General features: G+C 58.8%; 1 protein-coding gene across 1 annotated transcript in view; it reads left to right on the top strand.

Annotated features, from left to right (window-relative positions):
* BSN (bassoon presynaptic cytomatrix protein) overlaps positions 1–17757 on the top strand; it is a 115419-nt gene extending 97662 nt beyond the window's left edge. Inside the window, exons 4-11 of the mRNA XM_034955627.4 lie at positions 1843–2310; positions 2774–9427; positions 11717–13793; positions 14107–14909; positions 15030–15129; positions 15668–15799; positions 16044–16098; positions 16474–17757. Coding sequence (XP_034811518.2) covers positions 1843–2310; positions 2774–9427; positions 11717–13793; positions 14107–14909; positions 15030–15129; positions 15668–15799; positions 16044–16084 — 10275 coding nt within the window. The 3' untranslated portion in view covers positions 16085–16098; positions 16474–17757. The remainder of the gene's footprint in view (positions 1–1842; positions 2311–2773; positions 9428–11716; positions 13794–14106; positions 14910–15029; positions 15130–15667; positions 15800–16043; positions 16099–16473) is intronic.
* The last annotated feature ends 2972 nt before the right edge of the window (positions 17758–20729 follow it).

Raw genomic sequence — 20729 nt, forward strand, 5'->3', positions numbered from 1 at the left:
GGTTCAAGGGAGTCAGTAGTGGTGTTAGGGCTGGGCTGTGCAGAGAACAGAGTGAGTATATGTATGTAGGGCATCTAAAGGGTCCCCCTCCACAGCTGGGCCACTGCCCCATTCCTCTGCCGGGGACGTGTGCATGAGGTTGGGCCTCGGGGAAGAGCAGAAGCTCCAGTGGGAGAGAAGCAGTCTCGACCCTGAGTAACCAGCCTGGGGAGCAGGCCTGTCCCTCAACACACACCAAGGCCCTGCCACCTGCCCAGCCTAGCCTCTGCTGAAGCCCAGAGCAGAGAAGTGGAGTGTAGCTCTCTGTGGACAGCAAACCAGGGCAGAATCATTGACATGTTATCTGCCATGGTGGCCCTAGGATGCCAGGCTAAGGGCAGGCACCCTGGGGGTACCAGGCTTCCAAGGCTGCCAGAGGCAGCATGTGAAGTGAGGGTACTGAGGTTGTCAGCCTTCCTGGGGGTGGCAAGGGCCAAAGGTCACCTCCTTTTCCAGTCCTCTGGCTCTGTGACCTTGTGGTTCTTATGGTCCATCTCAGTGGCAGAGTTGCTGGTGGGAGCCTGTATGTCCAGGCACCTGGGATGAGTGAGTTCCCTGCAGGACGGATGGAGCACTAAGGCTCTGCGCCACAGAGTAAGAACAGGCACAGGTGTCTGTGGGACCCTGCTCTGGGCTCCACTGTAACTCTCATTCTCCATCCCATGTGGGCCAGGGAAGGACTTCAAATCCTGCCAAGGAGGAGCCCTGACTCTGGAGGAGGCTACTGGGAGACATGCCCCTGTCAGCCTCAGACCTGCTGCAGGAATCACCCATTTAGGCCTCAGAGATGCCCAAACCCTACGCCTGTACAAAGCAGCTGGGGCTGGGAGACATGGACTTCGCTTCTTGTGTTCTGGGGGCTTCACCATTGATACCTGTGTCATACTTGTAAATGGCCTATTTGGGGTTGTGGGCTCCAGAAAGGCTGCATGCCAGTGCCTGTCTGTCTGCTGAGTCATGGCTGTCTTCAGCTCCCAGCACTGGGCCTGAAACAGTAGAGGATCCTGAGAGTGGTGGACTGATGGTTGAGAATTTGATCCCAGTCCAGCTCTGGAAGGAGCAGGGCCCCTGACACAAGGGCCACCACACATAGTCCCCATCAGAGGAACAGTCCAGAGCCCTGGGGGCAGGAGGAGGCCTCTACCTGAGGGTCTCTGCTGGCCTTAGACAAGGTGACTTGGGCTGGGGATTTGAGCAGGGAGGACTGCTCAGCCCCTCTGTCCTCCACCAAGCAGGGTTACTCCCAGACAGCCTCCCCTGGCCCCAGGAGTCTGCACCCTATCTAGCATAGCCCTTACCTGGGAAAGAGTGTGGGGAAGGATGGAGTCAGACCTGAGAGCTGGGAGGCAGGGGAAGCATAGTGCCTCCAGGAAGTGCTCCATGCTTGGATGCCACTCCTCTTCCACAAGGGTTCTCAACTGCTGGACTCCATACCAGCCCACTAGGAGCCGTTTGCTCCCTCAGATTGAGACCTCAGCTTCCCCTGTGCTTAGGGCTAGGCCCTCCCATCCCCCACAGTTCTCCCCCTTTTCTGGCTGGGTGAAAAGTTCTCTGTGGGTTAAGGAAAGTACTCTTCTTTGGGGTTGTTACTTGCATTCTGACTTTGTGTATGTTCATCTTAAGGGTAGGGGAATTTGTTATTTGGGGGCAGTAAATTGGTCAGTCTTTTTCTCCTTATGTCTTTGGTGTTATGCTTTGAAAGTTCTCTCCTCCCTAAGGTTACAGAAATAGTTATGGAAATATTATTTGAGGACTTCAGTGTCTTTTTAATTTTCATCAACCCCCTCTCCCATTTCCTTGCAGAAAACAGAGTGGCTCTGTCTGAACTGCCAAACCAAGCGGCTACTGGAGGGCAGCCTAGGAGAGCTGACCCCCCTGCCGCCGCCCACCTCACAGCAGCCCCCTGTAGGGGCCCCTCACCGTGCATCTGGAACATCCCCTCTGAAGCAGAAAGGGCCACAGGGGCTGGGCCAGCCTTCAGGCCCCCTGCCTGCCAAGGCCAGCCCTCTATCCACCAAGGCCAGCCCTCTGCCCAGCAAGGCCAGCCCCCAGGCCAAGCCCCTCAGGGCTTCTGAACCCAGCAAGACCCCAAGCAGTGTCCAGGAAAAGAAGACCCGAGTCCCCACTAAAGCTGAGCCCATGCCGAAGCCACCTCCAGAGACTACCCCAACCCCTGCGACTCCTAAAGTAAAGAGTGGGGTGAGGAGGGCTGAACCTGCCACCCCTGTCGTCAAGGCTGTTCCAGAAGCCCCCAAGGGTGGGGAGGCGGAGGTCAGTCCCATTCACTTCCCAGAGACCCTAGCTTTCAGACAGGACAGTCTATGGAAAGGCTTGCCTCCCTGGGTGGCTGAGGCTGTAGGCTCAGGACAGGTGCCTTGGGGCCACACAGGAGGGAAGGGACACAGTAGAAGGAAAGTCTAGATGAGGTTCTGGCACGCTTGGAGACTGTGGGTTTTACACTGGTGCTGTGTCTGGCACCTTGTCAGATGCTTTGCTGGGTTTTGATACCCTTTGATCTAGTAAAGTTTCTCTTTGAAGACCAAGGGCTGGTTTGGGCTTGCCATGGAACCTTCAGGTTATTCAAGGCCAGAAGGAGATAGGGTGGGTGGCAGGCCCTAAACCCTTGGGAAATGGACAGACTCTTCCCCAGGGTCCTGGGATTGACAGGGAGGGTTGGGTTCCCACCACGAGCTTTGCCATGGGGAGTCAGTGTCTGCTTTTTACCCTGCTGCAGGACCTGGTGGGCAAGCCTTACTCTCAGGATGCGTCTCGGAGCCCACAGAGCCTCAGTGACACAGGCTATTCCTCTGATGGCATCTCTAGCTCCCAGAGTGAGATCACAGGAGTCGTGCAGCAGGAAGTGGAACAGCTGGACAGTGCAGGGGTGACAGGGCCACATCCACCCAGCCCCTCCGAGATCCACAAGGTGGGGAGCAGCATGCGGCCTTTGCTGCAGGCCCAGGGCCTGGCCCCAAGTGAGCGGAGCAAGCCACTCTCCAGCGGTACTGGCGAGGAGCAGAAGCAGCGGCCCCACTCCTTGTCCATCATGCCTGAGGCCTTTGACTCTGATGAGGAGCTGGAGGATATCCTGGAGGAAGACGAAGACTCTGCTGAGTGGAGGCGCCGGAGAGAGCAGCAGGACACTGCCGAGTCCTCAGATGACTTTGGCAGCCAATTGAGGCACGACTATGTGGAGGACAGCAGTGAGGGTGGCCTGTCCCCTCTTCCACCCCAGCCCCCAGCCCGGGCAGCAGAACTGACTGATGAGGAGTTCATGCGACGGCAGATTCTCGAGATGAGCGCCGAGGAAGACAACCTGGAGGAGGATGACACTGCCACCTCCGGGCGTGGCCTGGCCAAACATGGCACCCAGAAAGGTGGCCCCAGACCCAGGCCTGAGCCTAGCCAAGAACCAGCAGCACTGCCCAAGAGGCGCCTGCCCCACAATGCCACCACGGGCTATGAGGAGCTGCTCCCTGAGGGAGGCTCAGCAGAGGCTACCGATGGCAGTGGGACCCTGCAGGGTGGGCTCCGTCGCTTCAAGACCATTGAGCTCAACAGCACGGGAAGTTATGGTCATGAGATGGACCTGGGCCAAGGCCCAGACCCCAGTCTGGACCGGGAGCCTGAGCTGGAGATGGAGAGCCTAACGGGCTCCCCTGAGGACCGCTCCCGTGGTGAGCACTCCTCTACATTGCCTGCCTCCACACCCAGCTACACCTCGGGCACCTCTCCCACCTCTCTGTCCTCCCTAGAGGAGGACAGTGACAGCAGCCCCAGCCGCAGGCAGCGTCTAGAAGAAGCAAAGCAGCAGCGCAAGGCCCGGCACCGCTCCCACGGGCCCCTGCTACCCACCATCGAGGACTCCTCGGAGGAGGAGGAGCTGCGGGAGGAAGAGGAGCTGCTTCGTGAGCAAGAGAAGATGCGGGAGGTGGAGCAGCAGCGCATCCGCAGCACAGCCCGCAAGACCCGGCGGGACAAGGAAGAACTGCGGGCCCAGCGGAGGCGAGAGCGCTCCAAGACACCACCCAGTAACTTGTCACCCATCGAGGATGCCTCCCCGACGGAGGAGCTGAGGCAGGCGGCCGAGATGGAGGAGCTACACCGCTCCTCCTGCTCTGAGTACTCACCCTCACCCTCCCTTGACTCTGAGGCTGAGGCCTTGGATGGTGGCCCTAGCCGGCTTTACAAGTCAGGCAGTGAGTACAACCTGCCCACCTTCATGTCCCTCTACTCACCAACCGAGACACCCTCCGGCAGCTCCACCACTCCCAGTTCCGGACGGCCGCTCAAGAGCGCTGAGGAGGCTTATGAGGAGATGATGCGCAAAGCTGAGCTGCTCCAGAGGCAGCAAGGCCAGGCAGCAGGGGCCCGGGGACCCCATGGCGGCCCCTCTCAGCCCACAGGCCCCCGGGGCCTGGGCTCCTTCGAATATCAAGACACTACAGACCGTGAGTATGGCCAGGCTGCTCAGCCTGCCGCAGAGGGCACGCCAGCCAGCCTGGGAGCAGCCGTGTACGAAGAAATCCTTCAGACATCACAGAGCATAGTCCGCATGCGGCAGGCCTCCTCACGAGACCTGGCTTTTGCTGAGGACAAAAAGAAGGAGAAGCAGTTTCTAAATGCTGAGAGTGCATACATGGACCCAATGAAGCAAAATGGTGGCCCCCTTACCCCTGGTACCAGTCCCACACAGCTCGCTGCCCCTGTGTCCTTCTCTACCCCCACCTCCTCAGACAGCAGCGGGGGCCGAGTTATTCCCGATGTCCGTGTCACTCAGCATTTTGCAAAGGAGACTCAGGACCCCCTCAAGCTGCACAGCTCTCCTGCCTCCCCCAGCTCAGCCTCCAAGGAGATAGGCATGCCCTTTTCCCAGGGCCCTGGGACCCCAGCCACCACAGCTGTGGCTCCTTGTCCAGCTGGGCTGCCACGAGGATATATGACTCCAGCCTCCCCAGCAGGCTCCGAGCGTAGTCCTTCACCATCTTCCACAGCCCACAGCTATGGACACAGCCCAACCACTGCAAACTATGGGTCCCAAACTGAGGATCTACCCCAGGCCCCCAGTGGCCTTGCTGCAGCTGGACGAGCTGCTAGAGAGAAGCCCTTGAGTGCGAGTGACGGTGAGGGTGGCACTCCTCAGCCTTCCCGGGCATATTCCTACTTTGCAAGCTCCAGCCCACCTCTCTCCCCGTCTTCCCCCTCAGAGAGTCCCACATTCTCCCCTGGCAAGATGGGCCCAAGGGCCACAGCAGAGTTCTCTACACAGACGCCAAGTCCAGCCCCTGCCTCAGACATGCCACGGAGCCCTGGTGCCCCCACTCCATCACCTATGGTAGCCCAGGGTACACAAACACCACATCGACCCAGCACACCTTGCCTGGTGTGGCAGGAGTCCTCTCAAGAGGCACCCTTTATGGTCATCACCCTGGCATCTGATGCCTCCAGCCAGACCAGGATGGTACATGCCAGTGCCTCCACCTCCCCGCTCTGCTCACCTACTGAAACCCAGCCCACCACCCATGGCTACAGCCAGACAACACCTCCGAGTGTGTCTCAGCTTCCCCCAGAGCCACCTGGGCCACCTGGCTTTCCACGGGTGCCCAGTGCTGGTGCAGATGGGCCCCTGGCACTATATGGCTGGGGTGCCCTCCCTGCTGAGAACATCTCCCTGTGCCGGATCTCCTCTGTCCCTGGGACGTCTAGGGTTGAGCCAGGCCCCAGGACCCCTGGCACTGCAGTGGTAGACCTCCGTACAGCTGTCAAGCCCACTCCCATCATCCTAACTGACCAGGGCATGGACCTCACCTCTCTTGCTGTGGAAGCGAGGAAGTATGGTCTTGCCCTGGATCCAATCCCAGGACGGCAGTCGACCGCCGTGCAGCCCTTGGTTATCAATCTCAATGCCCAGGAGCATACCTTCCTTGCTACTGCCACCACCGTGAGCATCACCATGGCCTCGTCTGTGCTCATGGCTCAACAAAAGCAGCCTGTGGTCTATGGAGACCCCTACCAGAGCCGCCTTGACTTTGGCCAGGGTGGGGGTAGCCCTGTGTGCCTGGCCCAGGTCAAACAAGTAGAGCAGGCTGTCCAGACAGCCCCATACCGAAGTGGGCCCCGGGGAAGACCCAGGGAGGCCAAGTTTGCCAGATATAACCTACCCAACCAAGTAGCTCCTCTGGCCAGAAGAGACGTTTTGATCACTCAGATGGGCACCGCCCAGAGCGTTGGCCTCAAGCCAGGCCCAGTGCCAGAGCCAGGTGCCGAGCCCCACCGGGCCACCCCTGCAGAGCTGCGGTCACATGCTCTGCCAGGTGCCAGGAAGCCACACACAGTGGTGGTGCAGATGGGAGAGGGCACAGCAGGCACTGTGACCACACTGCTCCCAGAGGAGCCTGCGGGTGCCCTGGACCTTACCGGGATGAGGCCTGAGAGCCAGCTGGCATGCTGTGACATGGTCTACAAGCTCCCCTTTGGCAGCAGCTGCACTGGCACCTTCCACCCGGCCCCCAGTGTGCCTGAGAAGAGCATGGCAGATGCTGCCCCACCTGGCCAAAGCAGCGGCCCCTTCTATGGTCCCCGGGACCCTGAGCCTCCTGAGCCCCCAACCTACCGGGCACAGGGGGTGGTGGGGCCTGGGCCCCATGAGGAGCAGAGGCCCTACCCACAAGGCCTGCCTGGTAGGCTGTACTCCTCCATGTCTGACACCAATTTGGCTGAGGCTGGCCTCAACTACCATGCCCAGAGGATCGGGCAGCTCTTCCAGGGTCCTGGACGAGACTCGGCTATGGACCTCAGCTCACTGAAGCACTCCTACAGCCTGGGCTTTGCGGATGGACGCTACCTAGGGCAGGGCTTGCAGTATGGCTCAGTCACGGACCTGCGTCATCCTACAGACCTTTTGGCTCACCCGCTTCCCATGCGGCGCTATAGCTCAGTGTCGAACATCTACTCAGACCACAGGTACGGCCCACGGGGAGATGCAGTTGGCTTCCAGGAGGCCAGCCTGGCCCAGTACAGTGCCACCACAGCCCGTGAAATCAGTCGCATGTGCGCTGCCCTCAACTCCATGGACCAGTATGGTGGGCGGCATGGCAGTGGTGGTGGTGGCCCTGACCTTGTGCAGTACCAGCCCCAGCACGGGCCCGGGCTCAGTGCTCCACAGAGTCTGGTTCCCCTCAGACCTGGACTCCTTGGTAACCCCACCTTTCCAGAGGGCCACCCAAGTCCTGGGAACTTGGCCCAGTATGGGCCTGCAGCAGGCCAAGGAACAGCAGTCAGACAGCTGCTGCCGTCCACAGCCACTGTACGTGCAGCTGATGGCATGATCTACTCGACTATCAATACCCCAATTGCTGCAACACTGCCCATCACCACCCAGCCTGCCTCAGTCCTGCGGCCCATGGTGCGTGGTGGCATGTACAGGCCTTACGCATCTGGTGGAATCACAGCCGTGCCACTCACCAGTCTGACACGTGTGCCCATGATTGCCCCCTGGGTACCTCTTGGACCCACAGGGCTGTACCGCTATCCTGCACCAAGTAGATTTCCCATTGCTTCCAGTGTTCCACCTGCAGAAGGGCCTGTCTATCTGGGGAAACCTGCTGCTGCCAAGGCCCCTGGGGCTGGGGGCCCTTCAAGGCCAGAGATGCCAGTAGGGGCTGCACGGGAAGAGCCTCTTCCCACAACCACCCCTGCTGCCATCAAGGAGGCTGCAGGAGCCCCAGCTCCTGCCCCACTAGCTGGCCAGAAGCCACCAGCAGATGCTGCTCCTGGGGGTGGCAGTGGGGCCCTCAGCCGGCCAGGGTTCGAGAAAGAGGAAGCATCACAGGAGGAGAGGCAGCGGAAGCAACAGGAGCAGCTGCTCCAGCTAGAGCGGGAGCGGGTGGAGTTGGAGAAGCTGCGACAACTTCGGCTGCAAGAGGAGCTAGAGCGGGAACGTGTGGAGCTGCAGAGGCACCGTGAGGAGGAGCAGCTGCTGGTGCAGCGGGAGTTGCAGGAGCTGCAGACCATCAAGCACCATGTGCTGCAGCAGCAGCAAGAGGAACGCCAGGCTCAATTTGCACTGCAGCGGGAACAGCTAGCGCAGCAGCGTCTGCAGCTGGAGCAGATCCAGCAGCTGCAGCAGCAGCTGCAGCAGCAGCTAGAGGAGCAGAAGCAGCGGCAGAAGGCTCCCTTTCCTGCAGCCTGTGAGGCATCTGGCCGAGGGCCTCCCCTAGCGGCTGCTGAGTTGGCCCAGAATGGCCAGTATTGGCCCCCCCTTACACATGCAGCCTTCATTGCCATGGCAGGGCCTGAAGGACTTGGGCAGCCTCGTGAGCCTGTGCTGCACCGGGGTCTCCCCAGCTCTGCCTCAGATATGTCACTGCAAACGGAGGAGCAGTGGGAGGCCAGCCGTAGTGGCATCAAGAAGCGGCACTCCATGCCACGCCTGCGGGATGCCTGTGAGCCAGAGCCTGGAACTGAGCCCTGTGTGGTCAGGAGGATTGCTGACAGCAGCGTGCAGACAGACGATGAGGATGGGGAGAGCCGCTACCTCTTGAGTCGGCGACGCCGGGCACGGCGGAGTGCTGACTGCAGCGTGCAGACGGACGACGAAGACAGTGCTGAGTGGGAGCAGCCAGTGCGCCGCCGCAGGTCTCGTCTTCCCCGCCACTCAGACTCAGGCTCTGACAGCAAGCACGATGCCACTGCCTCATCATCCAGTGCTGCTGCCACTGTGAGGGCCATGAGCAGCGTGGGCATCCAGACCATCAGTGACTGCTCCGTGCAGACGGAGCCTGACCAGCTGCCCAGGGTCTCTCCAGCCATCCACATCACAGCTGCCACCGATCCCAAGGTGGAGATCGTCAGGTACATATCGGCACCAGAGAAGACTGGGCGTGGGGAGAGCCTGGCCTGCCAGACGGAGCCAGATGGGCAGGCCCAGGGTGTAGCCGGGCCGCAGCTTGTAGGGCCAACTGCCATCAGCCCCTACCTGCCTGGCATCCAGATCGTCACCCCAGGGCCTCTGGGCAGATTTGAAAAAAAGAAGCCAGATCCCCTGGAGATTGGGTACCAGGCCCACCTGCCTCCGGAGTCTCTCTCACAGCTTGTGAGCCGCCAGCCTCCCAAGTCCCCTCAGGTCCTCTACTCACCAGTCTCACCCCTGTCCCCTCACCGGCTCCTGGACACCTCCTTTGCTTCCAGTGAGAGGCTGAACAAAGCTCACGTGAGTCCCCAGAAGCACTTCACGGCTGACAGCGCTCTCCGCCAGCAGACGCTGCCTCGCCCCATGAAGACCCTGCAGCGGTCCCTGTCTGACCCTAAGCCCCTCAGCCCCACCGCCGAAGAGTCTGCCAAAGAGAGATTCTCCCTCTACCAGCACCAGGGGGGACTGGGTAGCCAGGTATGGGAACAGGGGCTGTTCCAGGGTGGGACAGGGGTCTCTGCCTAGCCCGAGGGGCCCCCACAGGGAGGGGCTTCTTCTGGGGTGGGAGTAGAGGCATCTCTGGCCCCAGAGACCCAGGGGAAAGAGTCAATGAGCAGATGCTCCCTGGTGCACATCTGATAGAGCCTGCAGCCCGGCAGACAGCCTGGCAGATACAGACACACACATGGGCCCCCACAGCCTTCCAGCCACATACCCTACTAGAAGCTTCAGCCTCCTCCCAGCACTGTCCCTTCACCACCCACACCTGGTCCAGCCCCTGCTACCTCCCCCTTTAGGCCTCTTCAGCTCTCACTTCTAGTCTGGACCCCTTCCACTCCAAACTTCATCTATGGGTGTTCCCTAAGAAAATCAGTCATATGAACCTGGCGCGGCTGCTCTCGTCCTCTCAGTCCTGGCCTGGTTTCCATTGCCACACAGGAAGCCCACACCCCTATGGCCTAGCACTAGAGGCCCATCCCAGCGGGCTGCAGTATGCTCTCTGCCCCAGGGTGTTCTCTCCCCCTACCTGGCCCTTGGTAAATCTGTTTACACATCCGTCTGCTCCCCTAGATAGGGGATTCAGAAGCATAAGCTTACCCTTGGTTGTGGCTTTATTTGCCAGTGATGGATGGGGACTGTGAGAAGTGGCTTGGCTGTGGGCTGCAGCCAAAGTGAGAATAGAGGGTTGTGAGGGCCTAATGCCAACAACTGAGTGCCAGGCTGAGGAGGATGGGCTTTTCCTAAAGACCCTGGAAGCCTCTGGAGGTTTTAGGCATGTGAGATGGGACAAAGCAGATGTTTTGGAAAGTTTCCTGGGCAGAATGTGGGAGGGTGGGCTGAAGGAAGAGACCTGGCAGAGGAGGCAGGAGCCAGAGGCATCGTAAGGTAGATTTGCCCATTTTCAGGGTGTGACACAGAGACAAGAAAAGTGGAGCCTTAGAATGGGGTTTGTGGAGGTGATAATCTTGGGTAGTGAAGTCTTGGTGTATGCAGGCCATACAGGGGTGTGGGTGGGATCAGGACTCTAGGCTGGCAGGGAGGGCAGGTCAGAGAGGCAGGTTGGTCCTGGCTGCAGGCACAGAGGTCCCATGGGCTGGCCATGTGAGACCAGGCCATGATAGGCACTCATGATGCGTGGCCAAAATAAGAAAAGAGACAACAGAGTGAGGGGTTCAAAAGGCTAAATTTATTCCATAAAAGGCCCACCCTGAAATTTTGAGGGCACACTATAATTTTTATTATGACATATGGTGGATGTAGGTGGGAGGTTTTTAGGTAGTTACTTGGCAAGGTAAAAAGTAAGAATCCTATAGGAGTCACTTCCCAGTATATATTGGAATTTGGGTGGTCCATGAAACCCAAGGGCATGGGGCATTCTGGGAAGGCTAGGAGCGAGAGAAAAAGGGAGAAGGTAGAGTGAACTGCCAGGCAATGTGGACCTTCAGGCAATGCAGAGTGTCTAGGGTAGGCAAGGAGGACCCCATGGTAGGCACTGTTAGGGAACCTTGACCAGGAAGCCATGCTGCTGGAGGTAGGGCTGGATAGGACTTACGGGTGCACTGGTGGCTCCAGAGAACAGCAGGTTGACCGAGGGACATGGAGGGAGCTGGGGACCAGGCCAAGAGCACAGCCCAGAGGGTTTGGCAGAGGGCGGTGCAGGGCACTAGAGGAAGAGGGTGGGCAGGCAGCTGAGAAGCCTTCCACTTTAGAGAGGACTAGGGCAGGATGCAGAATGACTCAGAGCCTGCCACGATTGGCATACAATCTACATGCGTCCCTTCCCATGATCCTCTAGGGAGCCTGGCGGGCCCAGGACCCTCTCCACTCCACGCCTCCTGTTCATACTCCACTGATCTCAACCCCTGTCAGCTGCTAGGCCCCAAACCCAGAGCCACAGCTGTACTCTTCTTACCTCAATGTGAGGCAGAGGGTGGCAGGCCCATTGGAGATGTGCAGGGGTTCTCAAAGCCATGTGCTGGGCCAGTACAGGACATTGGCATGAAGGGAATCTGCCTGTACCCTCCTGCTTCCCAAAGCTCTGGGAAAGAGAAGGGCTGTAAAATAATCACAGATCTTCCCTCTATGGCAAAGAAACCAAGGCCTATGGGTGGGCAGGGTAGGCCTCCAGGCTGCCTGGTAAATCAGGGCACCAGCAAGATGGAACCCAGCTCCTTCCCCAGCCCAGGCCTGGGTTCTGCCACCCCACACCCCATCAAGTCACCACACCTTGGGTCTCAGTGCTGCCCACCCTTCCCTCTGTCTCAGGTGTCGGCGTTGCCACCCAACAGCCTGGTCCGCAAGGTGAAGCGGACACTGCCCAGCCCCCCTCCAGAGGAGGCTCACCTTCCCCTGGCTGGCCAGGCCTCCCCACAGCTGTATGCAGCCAGCCTGCTGCAGCGAGGGCTGACGGGGCCCACCGCTGTCCCTGCTACCAAGGCCAGCCTGCTCCGGGAGCTGGACCGGGACCTGCGGCTGGTGGAGCATGAGTCCACCAAGCTGCGCAAGAAGCAGGCAGAGCTGGATGAGGAGGAGAAGGAGATTGACGCCAAGCTCAAGTACCTGGAGTTGGGTATCACACAACGCAAAGAGTCTTTGGCCAAAGACCGGGGTGGCCGTGACTACCCACCCTTGCGTGGTCTTGGCGAGCATCGTGACTACCTATCGGACAGTGAGCTCAACCAGCTGCGGCTCCAGGGCTGCACCACTCCCGCTGGCCAGTTTGTGGACTTCCCTGCCACTGCCGCTGCTCCTGCCACCCGCTGTGGTCCCACTGCCTTCCAGCAGCCCCGCTTCCAGCCTCCAGCCCCACAGTATTCTGCAGGCAGTGGTGGGCCAACTCAGAACGGATTCCCAGCCCACCAGGCCCCCACCTACCCTGGCCCCAGCACATACCCAGCTCCTGCCTTTCCTCCTGGTGCCAGTTACCCAGCTGAGCCTGGCCTGCCAAACCAGCAGGCTTTCCGTCCCACAGGCCACTATGCAGGCCAAACACCCATGCCAACCACACAGAGCACCCTTTTTCCAGTCCCCGCTGATAGCCGTGCCCCACTGCAGAAGCCACGCCAGACATCGCTAGCCGACTTGGAGCAGAAGGTGCCCACCAACTATGAGGTGATTGCCAGCCCCGTTGTGGCCATGTCTTCAGCCCCATCTGAAACCAGCTACAGTGGCCCAGCAGTGAGCAGTGGCTATGAGCAGGGCAAGGTCCCTGAGGTGCCCCGGGCTGGTGACCGTGGCAGTGTGAGCCAGAGCCCAGCCCCCACCTACCCCTCTGACTCACACTATACCAGTCTGGAGCAGAACGTTCCTCGAAACTACGTAATGATTGATGACATCAGTGAACTGACCAAGGACAGCACCTCTACTGCTCCTGATAGCCAACGGCTGGAGCCCCTGGGGCCAGGCAGCAGTGGGCGTCCAGGGAAGGAGCCTGGAGAACCAGGTGTCCTTGACGGGCCCACACTGCCCTGCTGCTATGCCAGAGGAGAAGAGGAATCTGAGGAGGACTCATACGATCCCCGCGGGAAGGGTGGCCACCTCCGGAGCATGGAGAGCAATGGTCGACCAGCCAGTACCCACTACTATGGTGACAGTGACTACAGGCATGGGGCTCGAGTAGAGAAGTATGGTCCAGGGCCCATGGGGCCCAAGCATCCCTCCAAGAGCCTGGCTCCAGCTGCCATCTCCTCAAAGCGCAGCAAGCACCGGAAGCAGGGCATGGAGCAAAAGATATCCAAGTTCTCGCCTATTGAAGAGGCCAAAGACGTAGAGTCAGACCTGGCGTCCTACCCCCCACCTGCAGTCAGCAGCAGCCTGGTCTCTCGGGGCAGGAAGTTCCAGGATGAAATCACCTATGGGCTCAAGAAGAACGTGTATGAGCAGCAAAAATACTATGGGATGTCCAGCCGGGACGCAGTGGAGGACGACCGCATTTATGGCGGGAGCAGCCGGTCCCGGGCACCTTCTGCATACAGTGGGGAGAAGCTGTCCAGCCACGACTTCAGTGGCCGGGGCAAGGGGTACGAAAGGGAACGGGAGGCTGTGGAGCGACTTCAAAAAGCAGGCCCCAAGCCCTCATCCCTAAGTATGGCCCACAGCCGGGTACGACCCCCCATGCGGAGCCAGGCCTCTGAAGAGGAGAGCCCCGTCAGTCCTTTGGGGAGGCCCCGCCCTGCCGGAGGGCCCCTCCCTCCCGGCGGGGATACCTGCCCACAGTTCTGCTCCAGCCACTCCATGCCTGATGTCCAGGAACATGTCAAGGACGGACCTCGGGCCCACGCATATAAGCGTGAGGAGGGCTACATCCTGGATGATTCCCATTGCGTGGTTTCCGACAGCGAAGGTAATGGCAGCCAGGGGTGATTTCTGCGGATACTCAGCAGCTGGGGGGCCTGCCTACCTGTGGGGCCCTGGGCCCTAAGATGTCCCAGCAGGGTCTGGTCTGGCGCCTCATCTGGTGGGCCCTGCTGCAGGCAGGCTGCCCTTGCCTGCTCCATCTGTGCCCTGGTCCCTGGTTGCGGGAGGGTGGGCTGGGGGCCTGTTGATCTGCTTGTGGCTGTGGCACCCACTCTCTTGGTTTCTTTGCATGGCTTCAGCTAGGCCTCCCCCTGCGGCTAGCCCGGGGGTTGATGGTATTCTGTTTTTGGTCTCTGAAGCGTATCACCTGGGCCAGGAGGAGACGGACTGGTTTGATAAGCCCCGGGATGCCCGCTCTGACCGGTTCAGGCACCACGGGGGCCATGCAGTTTCCTCCTCCTCCCAGAAGCGAGGCCCTGCCAGGCACAGCTACCATGACTACGATGAACCCCCTGAGGAGGGCCTGTGGCCTCACGATGAGGGTGGCCCAGGCCGCCATGCCTCAGCCAAGGAACACCGGCACGGTGACCACGGGCGGCACTCAGGCCGCCACACTGGTGAGGAGCCGGGACGGCGTGCTGCCAAACCACACGCTCGGGACTTGGGTCGCCATGAGGCCCGGCCCCACTCTCAGCCCAGCTCTGCTCCAGCTATGCCGAAGAAGGGTCAGCCTGGGTATCCCAGCTCTGCTGAGTACTCACAGCCATCCCGTGCTTCATCCGCATACCATCATGCCTCTGACAGCAAGAAGGGCTCCCGGCAAGCCCACTCCGGGCCCGCTGCACTGCAGTCAAAGGCAGAACCCCAGGCGCAGCCGCAGCTGCAAGGTCGGCAGGCAGCTCCAGGACCACAGCAGTCACAGTCACCATCATCCAGGCAAATACCCTCTGGGGCAGCATCACGCCAGCCACAGACACAGCAGCAGCAGCAGCAGCAGCAGCAAGGTCTTGGGCTGCAGCCCCCACAGCAGGCTCTGACACAGGCTCGGCTGCAGCAACAGAGCCAGCCAACCACCCGGGGCTCAGCCCCTGCTGCCAGCCAGCCTGCAGGGAAGCCTCAGCCAGGCCCCAGCACAGCCACAGGTCCTCAACCAGCAGGACCGGTAAGCAGAGCTCCCATGCATGGGTTGTAACCAGGGAAGATGCTATGAATGAAGCTTGGACATCCCCTTGGTTCCAGGCTGGGCATGGGCAGAATCTTAGCTATAGGTTCTGTGTTGCAGCCACGGGCAGAACAGACAAATGGCCCTAAAGGGACAGCCAAAGCACCGCAACAGGGGAGGGCTCCTCAGGCCCAGCCAACACCAGGACCTGGACCTGCAGGTGAGCCTATCCTTTGACACCCTTGGCTGTGGCCCAGAGCACCCAGGCTGTTCTCTCTCTATACCACCTGTGCCCTGAGCTCCCCCACACTGCATGCCCTCACTAATCCCTGAGAAGGTGCCCCGGGGGCTGTAGACCTTCCCCAGCAGAAAACAAGCCTGGGGTTAGAATAAGCCAATGAGGTCACCAGCACAGGGGCTTTAGGGCCCAAGCAGCTTTGGGCAGAGAAGCAGGAAGGCACTGGTGAGCACAGGGTGGGGACCATGGCTTCTTGCTCCCTCCTTCCTTCCCCTTTCCTCCTCTTCTCTGCCTTTTTTTCCCCTTTCTTCTTCTTTCCCTTCCTCAACCTCCTTTTTTCTGCCTTCTCCCACCCCTTGTCTTCCTGTTCTTACCTTCTTCTCTTTATTTCCCTAGCCTCCTTCTCACCTTCCCACCTTATAGGGTACCTGTGTTCAGATTCTCTCGTGGGTACTTGCCCTCTTAGACCCTAAAGAGCCAGGCCGTGCATAGCTCATTATGGCGATTTCTTTCCTCCTAGGTGTGAAGGCTGGAGCCAGGCCTGGAGGAACCCCAGGGGCTCCCGCCGGCCAGCCAGGTGCCGATGGGGAGAGCGTGTTCTCCAAGATCCTCCCTGGCGGGGCAGCCGAGCAAGCTGGCAAACTGACGGAAGGTATGCACTGCCTGCAACTGGTCTGTGGTGGGTGGCTGCTCTGGTACAGGCTGGGTCTGTGAGATGATTCCAGACTCAGTCACCCAGGCAGAGGCCAGCCAGAGAGCCCACCTGCTGATGCCCAGTTGTTCTCCGGGCAATCTCTGCCCCTTGGGCTGAGCTTGCCTTCACTATGCCAAGTGGCCCTGACTGGGAGGGGTCTGGCCCAATTTCCTGATGGCTCTCTCCTCTTTCTTTGTCACAGCTGTCTCTGCTTTTGGCAAAAAATTTTCCTCATTCTGGTGACCATGCCCAGCATGGTGAGTACAAGCAGCCTGTACCTTGCCTCTTCTGGGAAAGGCCCGAGGCACTGGGGGTGGGGGTGGGGCTCTAAGTCCGAAGGGGTCTTCTGGGAGGAGTCCAGTCTTCGGCTGGTTCAGTGCCCAGAGCTGCAATGTTCCCTTCTCTGAATGTGGGAGGAGAAAAAGGAGGGACACTGTGCACAGAGCCCCTACCATGGGGCCAACACAGTAGGGGTCCCCAGCAAAGGAGGGGCCAAAGCCAGGGCCAGTGCCCTGGCTTTCAAACCATCTGCTATCCCCTGCAGGGCTCTCACAGCACTGGGCTGGCACTGGGTTGTAGGTAGGCCTCCAGGGATGCAACTCCTCTCCAGCCCTCCTCTAAATGCTCCACAGGCTCTTGAAGAAATGAAGAGAGGTATCATTGCTGTGGAAAAATCTCTGGAGTCAGAGGCCTGGGCACAGCTCTGGACTCTGCGTATAACAGTGAGTGTCAGGATCAGGGTGAGATGGGCCGGAGGAGGGGTGAAGGGCCAAGGCCTGGCTGATGACAGCTAGCCAGTTCTGACAAGTGTGAACTGGGAAGGGCCTGTTGGGTTTCCTTCAGCTGCGATGGGCCCAGCAGCCCTCTACCCCGCAGAGGCAGGGGCCACAGAGCTGCCTGAGATGGTGCCAGACAAGTCAGGTGGCACCCTTGGAGAAGAGCCCAGCACGGCCAACTGCACCTCACAACTTGAAGTCTATGTGCTGGGCACTGAGTTCAAAGTCATCCTGAAGGACATGGTGGTCTGTGGCACCTATAGGGGAACATGCTTCTTCCCTGATGTCTGCTGCTGGTGCCTTTGCTCCAGCCACTTGGAAGAGATTAGAGTCCCCAAACCCCACAGAGTCACATCTGCAGCTCCGGGAATGAAGTCAAAACACTCCTGGCTTCACAGGCTGAGCTTGTGGCCCACAGGATAGAAGAGTGGAAGGAGTAGAGAGGCAGACAGGAAGGGACATAGAGGAAAGGGAGTCTCAGCCCCAGACTAAGTCAGCTCAGGGAGAGGGCAGAAGGGCCTCAGGATGGGAGCCCTCACCCTGTCTGGGCTGCAGTGGCCAAGGCAGGTTGGGACACCACTTCCTGGAGCCTGTCCTGGCCCTGGCCCTGGCCTTGGCCCTGCCTCTGTGGGAGGAGGAGGAAGTGCATCATCCTGGGTGGGAGGAGAATCACCTGGCTGTTGGTACAGCTCTGTGCACAGCCAGGACCACTGACCATCATCCCATAGCCCTCGGACCCTCCTCTTCTCCCTCCTTGCCCCTTCAGGGTGCTTCTCACGGTGCACAAGCATGTATGTGTTATCCATGGCGGGGCCTGGCAGTCAGTGAGCAGGTCACTTCAAGGGAGCCCTGGGGCTGGCAGATGCTGGGCCCGGGCCAGCACTGGTTGTGGGAGGGAAGGAGCTAGGTGTGATACCTCACAGGCTACCTTTCTCTGGAAAAGCAGTGGGGCCCTGGAAAGGCCCAGGCTTCCATCCATTTATTCAACAAATGTTTGTCAAGCCCCAGGTATGTGCCAGGCACTCTTCCAGGATCTGGGGATATGGCAGAGAACAAAACCAAGTCCCTGCCCTCTGAGGCTGACAATCCATTAAAGGAGATAGAGAATAAATAAGTTTAAAAATAAAATTCAATTAAAAAGGTACTTTCTGAAAGTGATGAGTGTTATAAAGCCAGAGAAGCAGAGCTATGGAAGCAGTGGGGTCTGCTCTAGACAAAGTGCTCAGAGCCGAAGATATGTGAGGGAAGCTTGAGGGAGGAGGACGGCTGCGGTGGGATGAAAAAAGGGGAGGGAACAGCACTGACGGATGATCGGATGCTGGGATGGGACCAGGGACAGAGCAAAGGCCAGTACAGCCAGGGCCACAGTGGAGGGGAGAGGTGGTCAGGGGTAAAGTCCAAGGGGGTGGGAGCCAGCTGGGGTGGGTTGTGCAGGCCAAGTAAGGAGCCTGGAATTTATTCTAATTACAGTAGCCATAGTGCAGCCCTTAGTGTTCTTCCTGCCTTCACCCTCCCACAGCGGGCTTCCTGCGGCTTCCCGCTCAGCTGATGTTTCCTTGGAGTTGCCCTGGGACAGATGTGAAATCACAAGTGGTGCTGAGAGGAGGGGAAGGAGGGACAGCCCATGGCCTGGATTAATGACAATACCTACCTTGGGTTTGGGGCCAGGGTATGGTTCCTGAGCAGGGAAAGGAAGCACAGACACAGCTTTGTTCTGCGTCCTGCCACATGGTGTGGGTGGGCCACTGAGACCACTGACTTTATAGTTAAAGAAATCTCCCTTGAGTTCTAGCATTCGGCTAATGATTGGGTCAAGTGGACAGTGCTGCCATGAGTATCCCTCTCCTGAAATTCTTTACGGCAATTTCAGAGATGGGCTTGGAGAGGTTTGCCATTTCAAACCAAATCCCTTCTCCATCACTCTTAAGCCAAAAAAAAAAAAAAAGGAACTTTTGTTACATTAAAAGAAGTGTCCCTTCCTGGCTGACCTGATTCTTCTTTCTTGCTGTCCTCTCTGTGACCTCCAACCTGCCCAAGCACCCATCTCCCCAAGCCTGAGTGGCATGGCACCCCGTGGGTGAGGAGGTGGCCGCTAGCACAGGCAGATGGCTGAGAGGAATGTGAGGGTGAGAAGCAGCTATCTACAGTTCTTGACAGAATCCTTTCTTTTCTTCTTTCCTTCCTCCCTCCCTCCTTTTCTCTTTCAAGCATCTACAATTTGGCAAACCCTTGGCCCAAAGACTCACCAGGTGGGACGTGGCAGGCAGGCCTCAGTTGAGGACGTGATGTTTTCTCACAGCAGCTGCCTGGGTGAAGCATCTGCTGGACAAGTCGGACCACTGGCCGGGGGACCTTTGATTGTCTTTCCAGAGATGCTGCTCTCTGCAGGGCACCACCTTCAAGGCACAGCCCTTGTTGGGAGGGAGAACCCTCTCCAGAAACCCTGCCACCACGGTGTCTTGCCGTACTTCCCACAGCCGCCTTTTTGCGGCCTGGCCGGCCAGGCTTCCCATGCGTTATACACAGAGTTTGGGCACACACTGCCCTCCCTCCGAGATGCCAGAAGTTTTTCCACAGCCTTGGAGAGGGGCTTTGACTGAGGGCTGGGGGCCCTGGGCTCCGTTTCCTTCACATTCCAGCTGGCCCGGATCCCTCTGTGGCATAGGGCCCTGCCCGTCACATGCCCTCTGGGTGACATCGGAGCAGACCTCCATGTGGCCAGGGGTTGGGAGAACTTTACAAACATTAGGACCTAACACTGTCTCATCGCTGAAATAAGAGGCCATAGCACCGAAAAGCAGCGTGGGCGCCGGCTGAGGCTTCTCCCAGCCCGTGGGTGGCAGCGTGCTAGCACACTGCCACAATCTCAAAGCCATCCCCCTAGCCATCGTGAGCATCCCAGCGGCACCGCCATTGTCTCAACCAGCCGGCTCGTCTGTACACCTGGGGATTTCTTTTGATTTCAAGAACAGCCTTAATCATTCCAGTTTGATTTACGTGTATACCTCATAAACATTTTTCTTTTGTTTCTCTCTCCCCCTTTCTCTCTTCTCTTGGCTCACTCTCTTGCCTCTCCCCCTCCACCACCACCTTGTGACTGATGGTTTGGTTTCCTCTCTGCTCTGCCCCTGCTCAGCACAGGGAGAATGTTGACTTAGAAGCAATAGGGGGCAGCAGGCCACCAAGAGCACAACCCCAGGGCGAGGTCTAGGGAGGCCTCCCAGCCCGCCTCTGTTTACTGTGCAATTCCAGTCGTTCTTAAGCCATCACCAGTGGGTGTACTCAGAGCAGAGGGGCCAGGACTTCTGCCAGCCAAGGGAAAGGCCCAGAGCCCTGTGCGGGGGAATGTGGCACTGTCTATCCATCCGGTGGACTGGGCAGCATTCCTCCCCAGGGCTCTTCCCTTGGGGGCCTCCTTTCATCTGGGGCACAGCCACAAGTCTCATCTCTAACGTTCTATGCAATGAAATATAAACCCTCAATGACAACTGTTAATATTTAATAAATTCCATGTTATGTATAAGGAGTTAATTGCAAACATGCAATTGAGAAACTGGATAGATACACTCATAAAACCCCCACCCCCCCCCCCCCCCGCTCCCATTGTGTGTGTGAAATTCTCAGTCTGTGGCATGTTTGACCTGTGGCAGGACTCACTGCTGCCAGGTGAGTCACCGCCTGTCCCGCAGTGGAGCATGCACAGCTCGCAGCCTCTTTGCACGATTTCATCCATTTTAAATGCTTGACCCTCTTGCTTGGAGTTCTTTTTGCCTCAGAACCTCTCCTTCAGGAGCACTTCTAGCTGACTTCTGCACAAGCTAGTGAGGACCTGCCAGAATTGTTGCCTGAGTGTGCCAGGCTGCAGGGCAGGCAGTAAAAGGCCCCCACATACCCTGCAGTTTTCTCTGTCCAGGATAGCAGGTAAAAAGGAATCCCCAGAGCAGATGCAATGGTAGGAGCCTGCACAGGATGTGTGTGTATGGACATTCTGAAGGTTTGCTGTAGGATTTCTGTCTGTCATTTTCCCTTCCTACCCCAACCCTGAGCCAGAGGCATCTGACAGCCCCTTCCCAGAGGGCACCACGCAAGGGCAGAGCTGGGCGGCATCCACG

The sequence above is a fragment of the Pan paniscus genome, chromosome 2 (genome assembly GCF_029289425.2).
Source record: "Pan paniscus chromosome 2, NHGRI_mPanPan1-v2.0_pri, whole genome shotgun sequence".
Classification (NCBI taxonomy): Eukaryota; Metazoa; Chordata; class Mammalia; order Primates; family Hominidae; genus Pan; species Pan paniscus.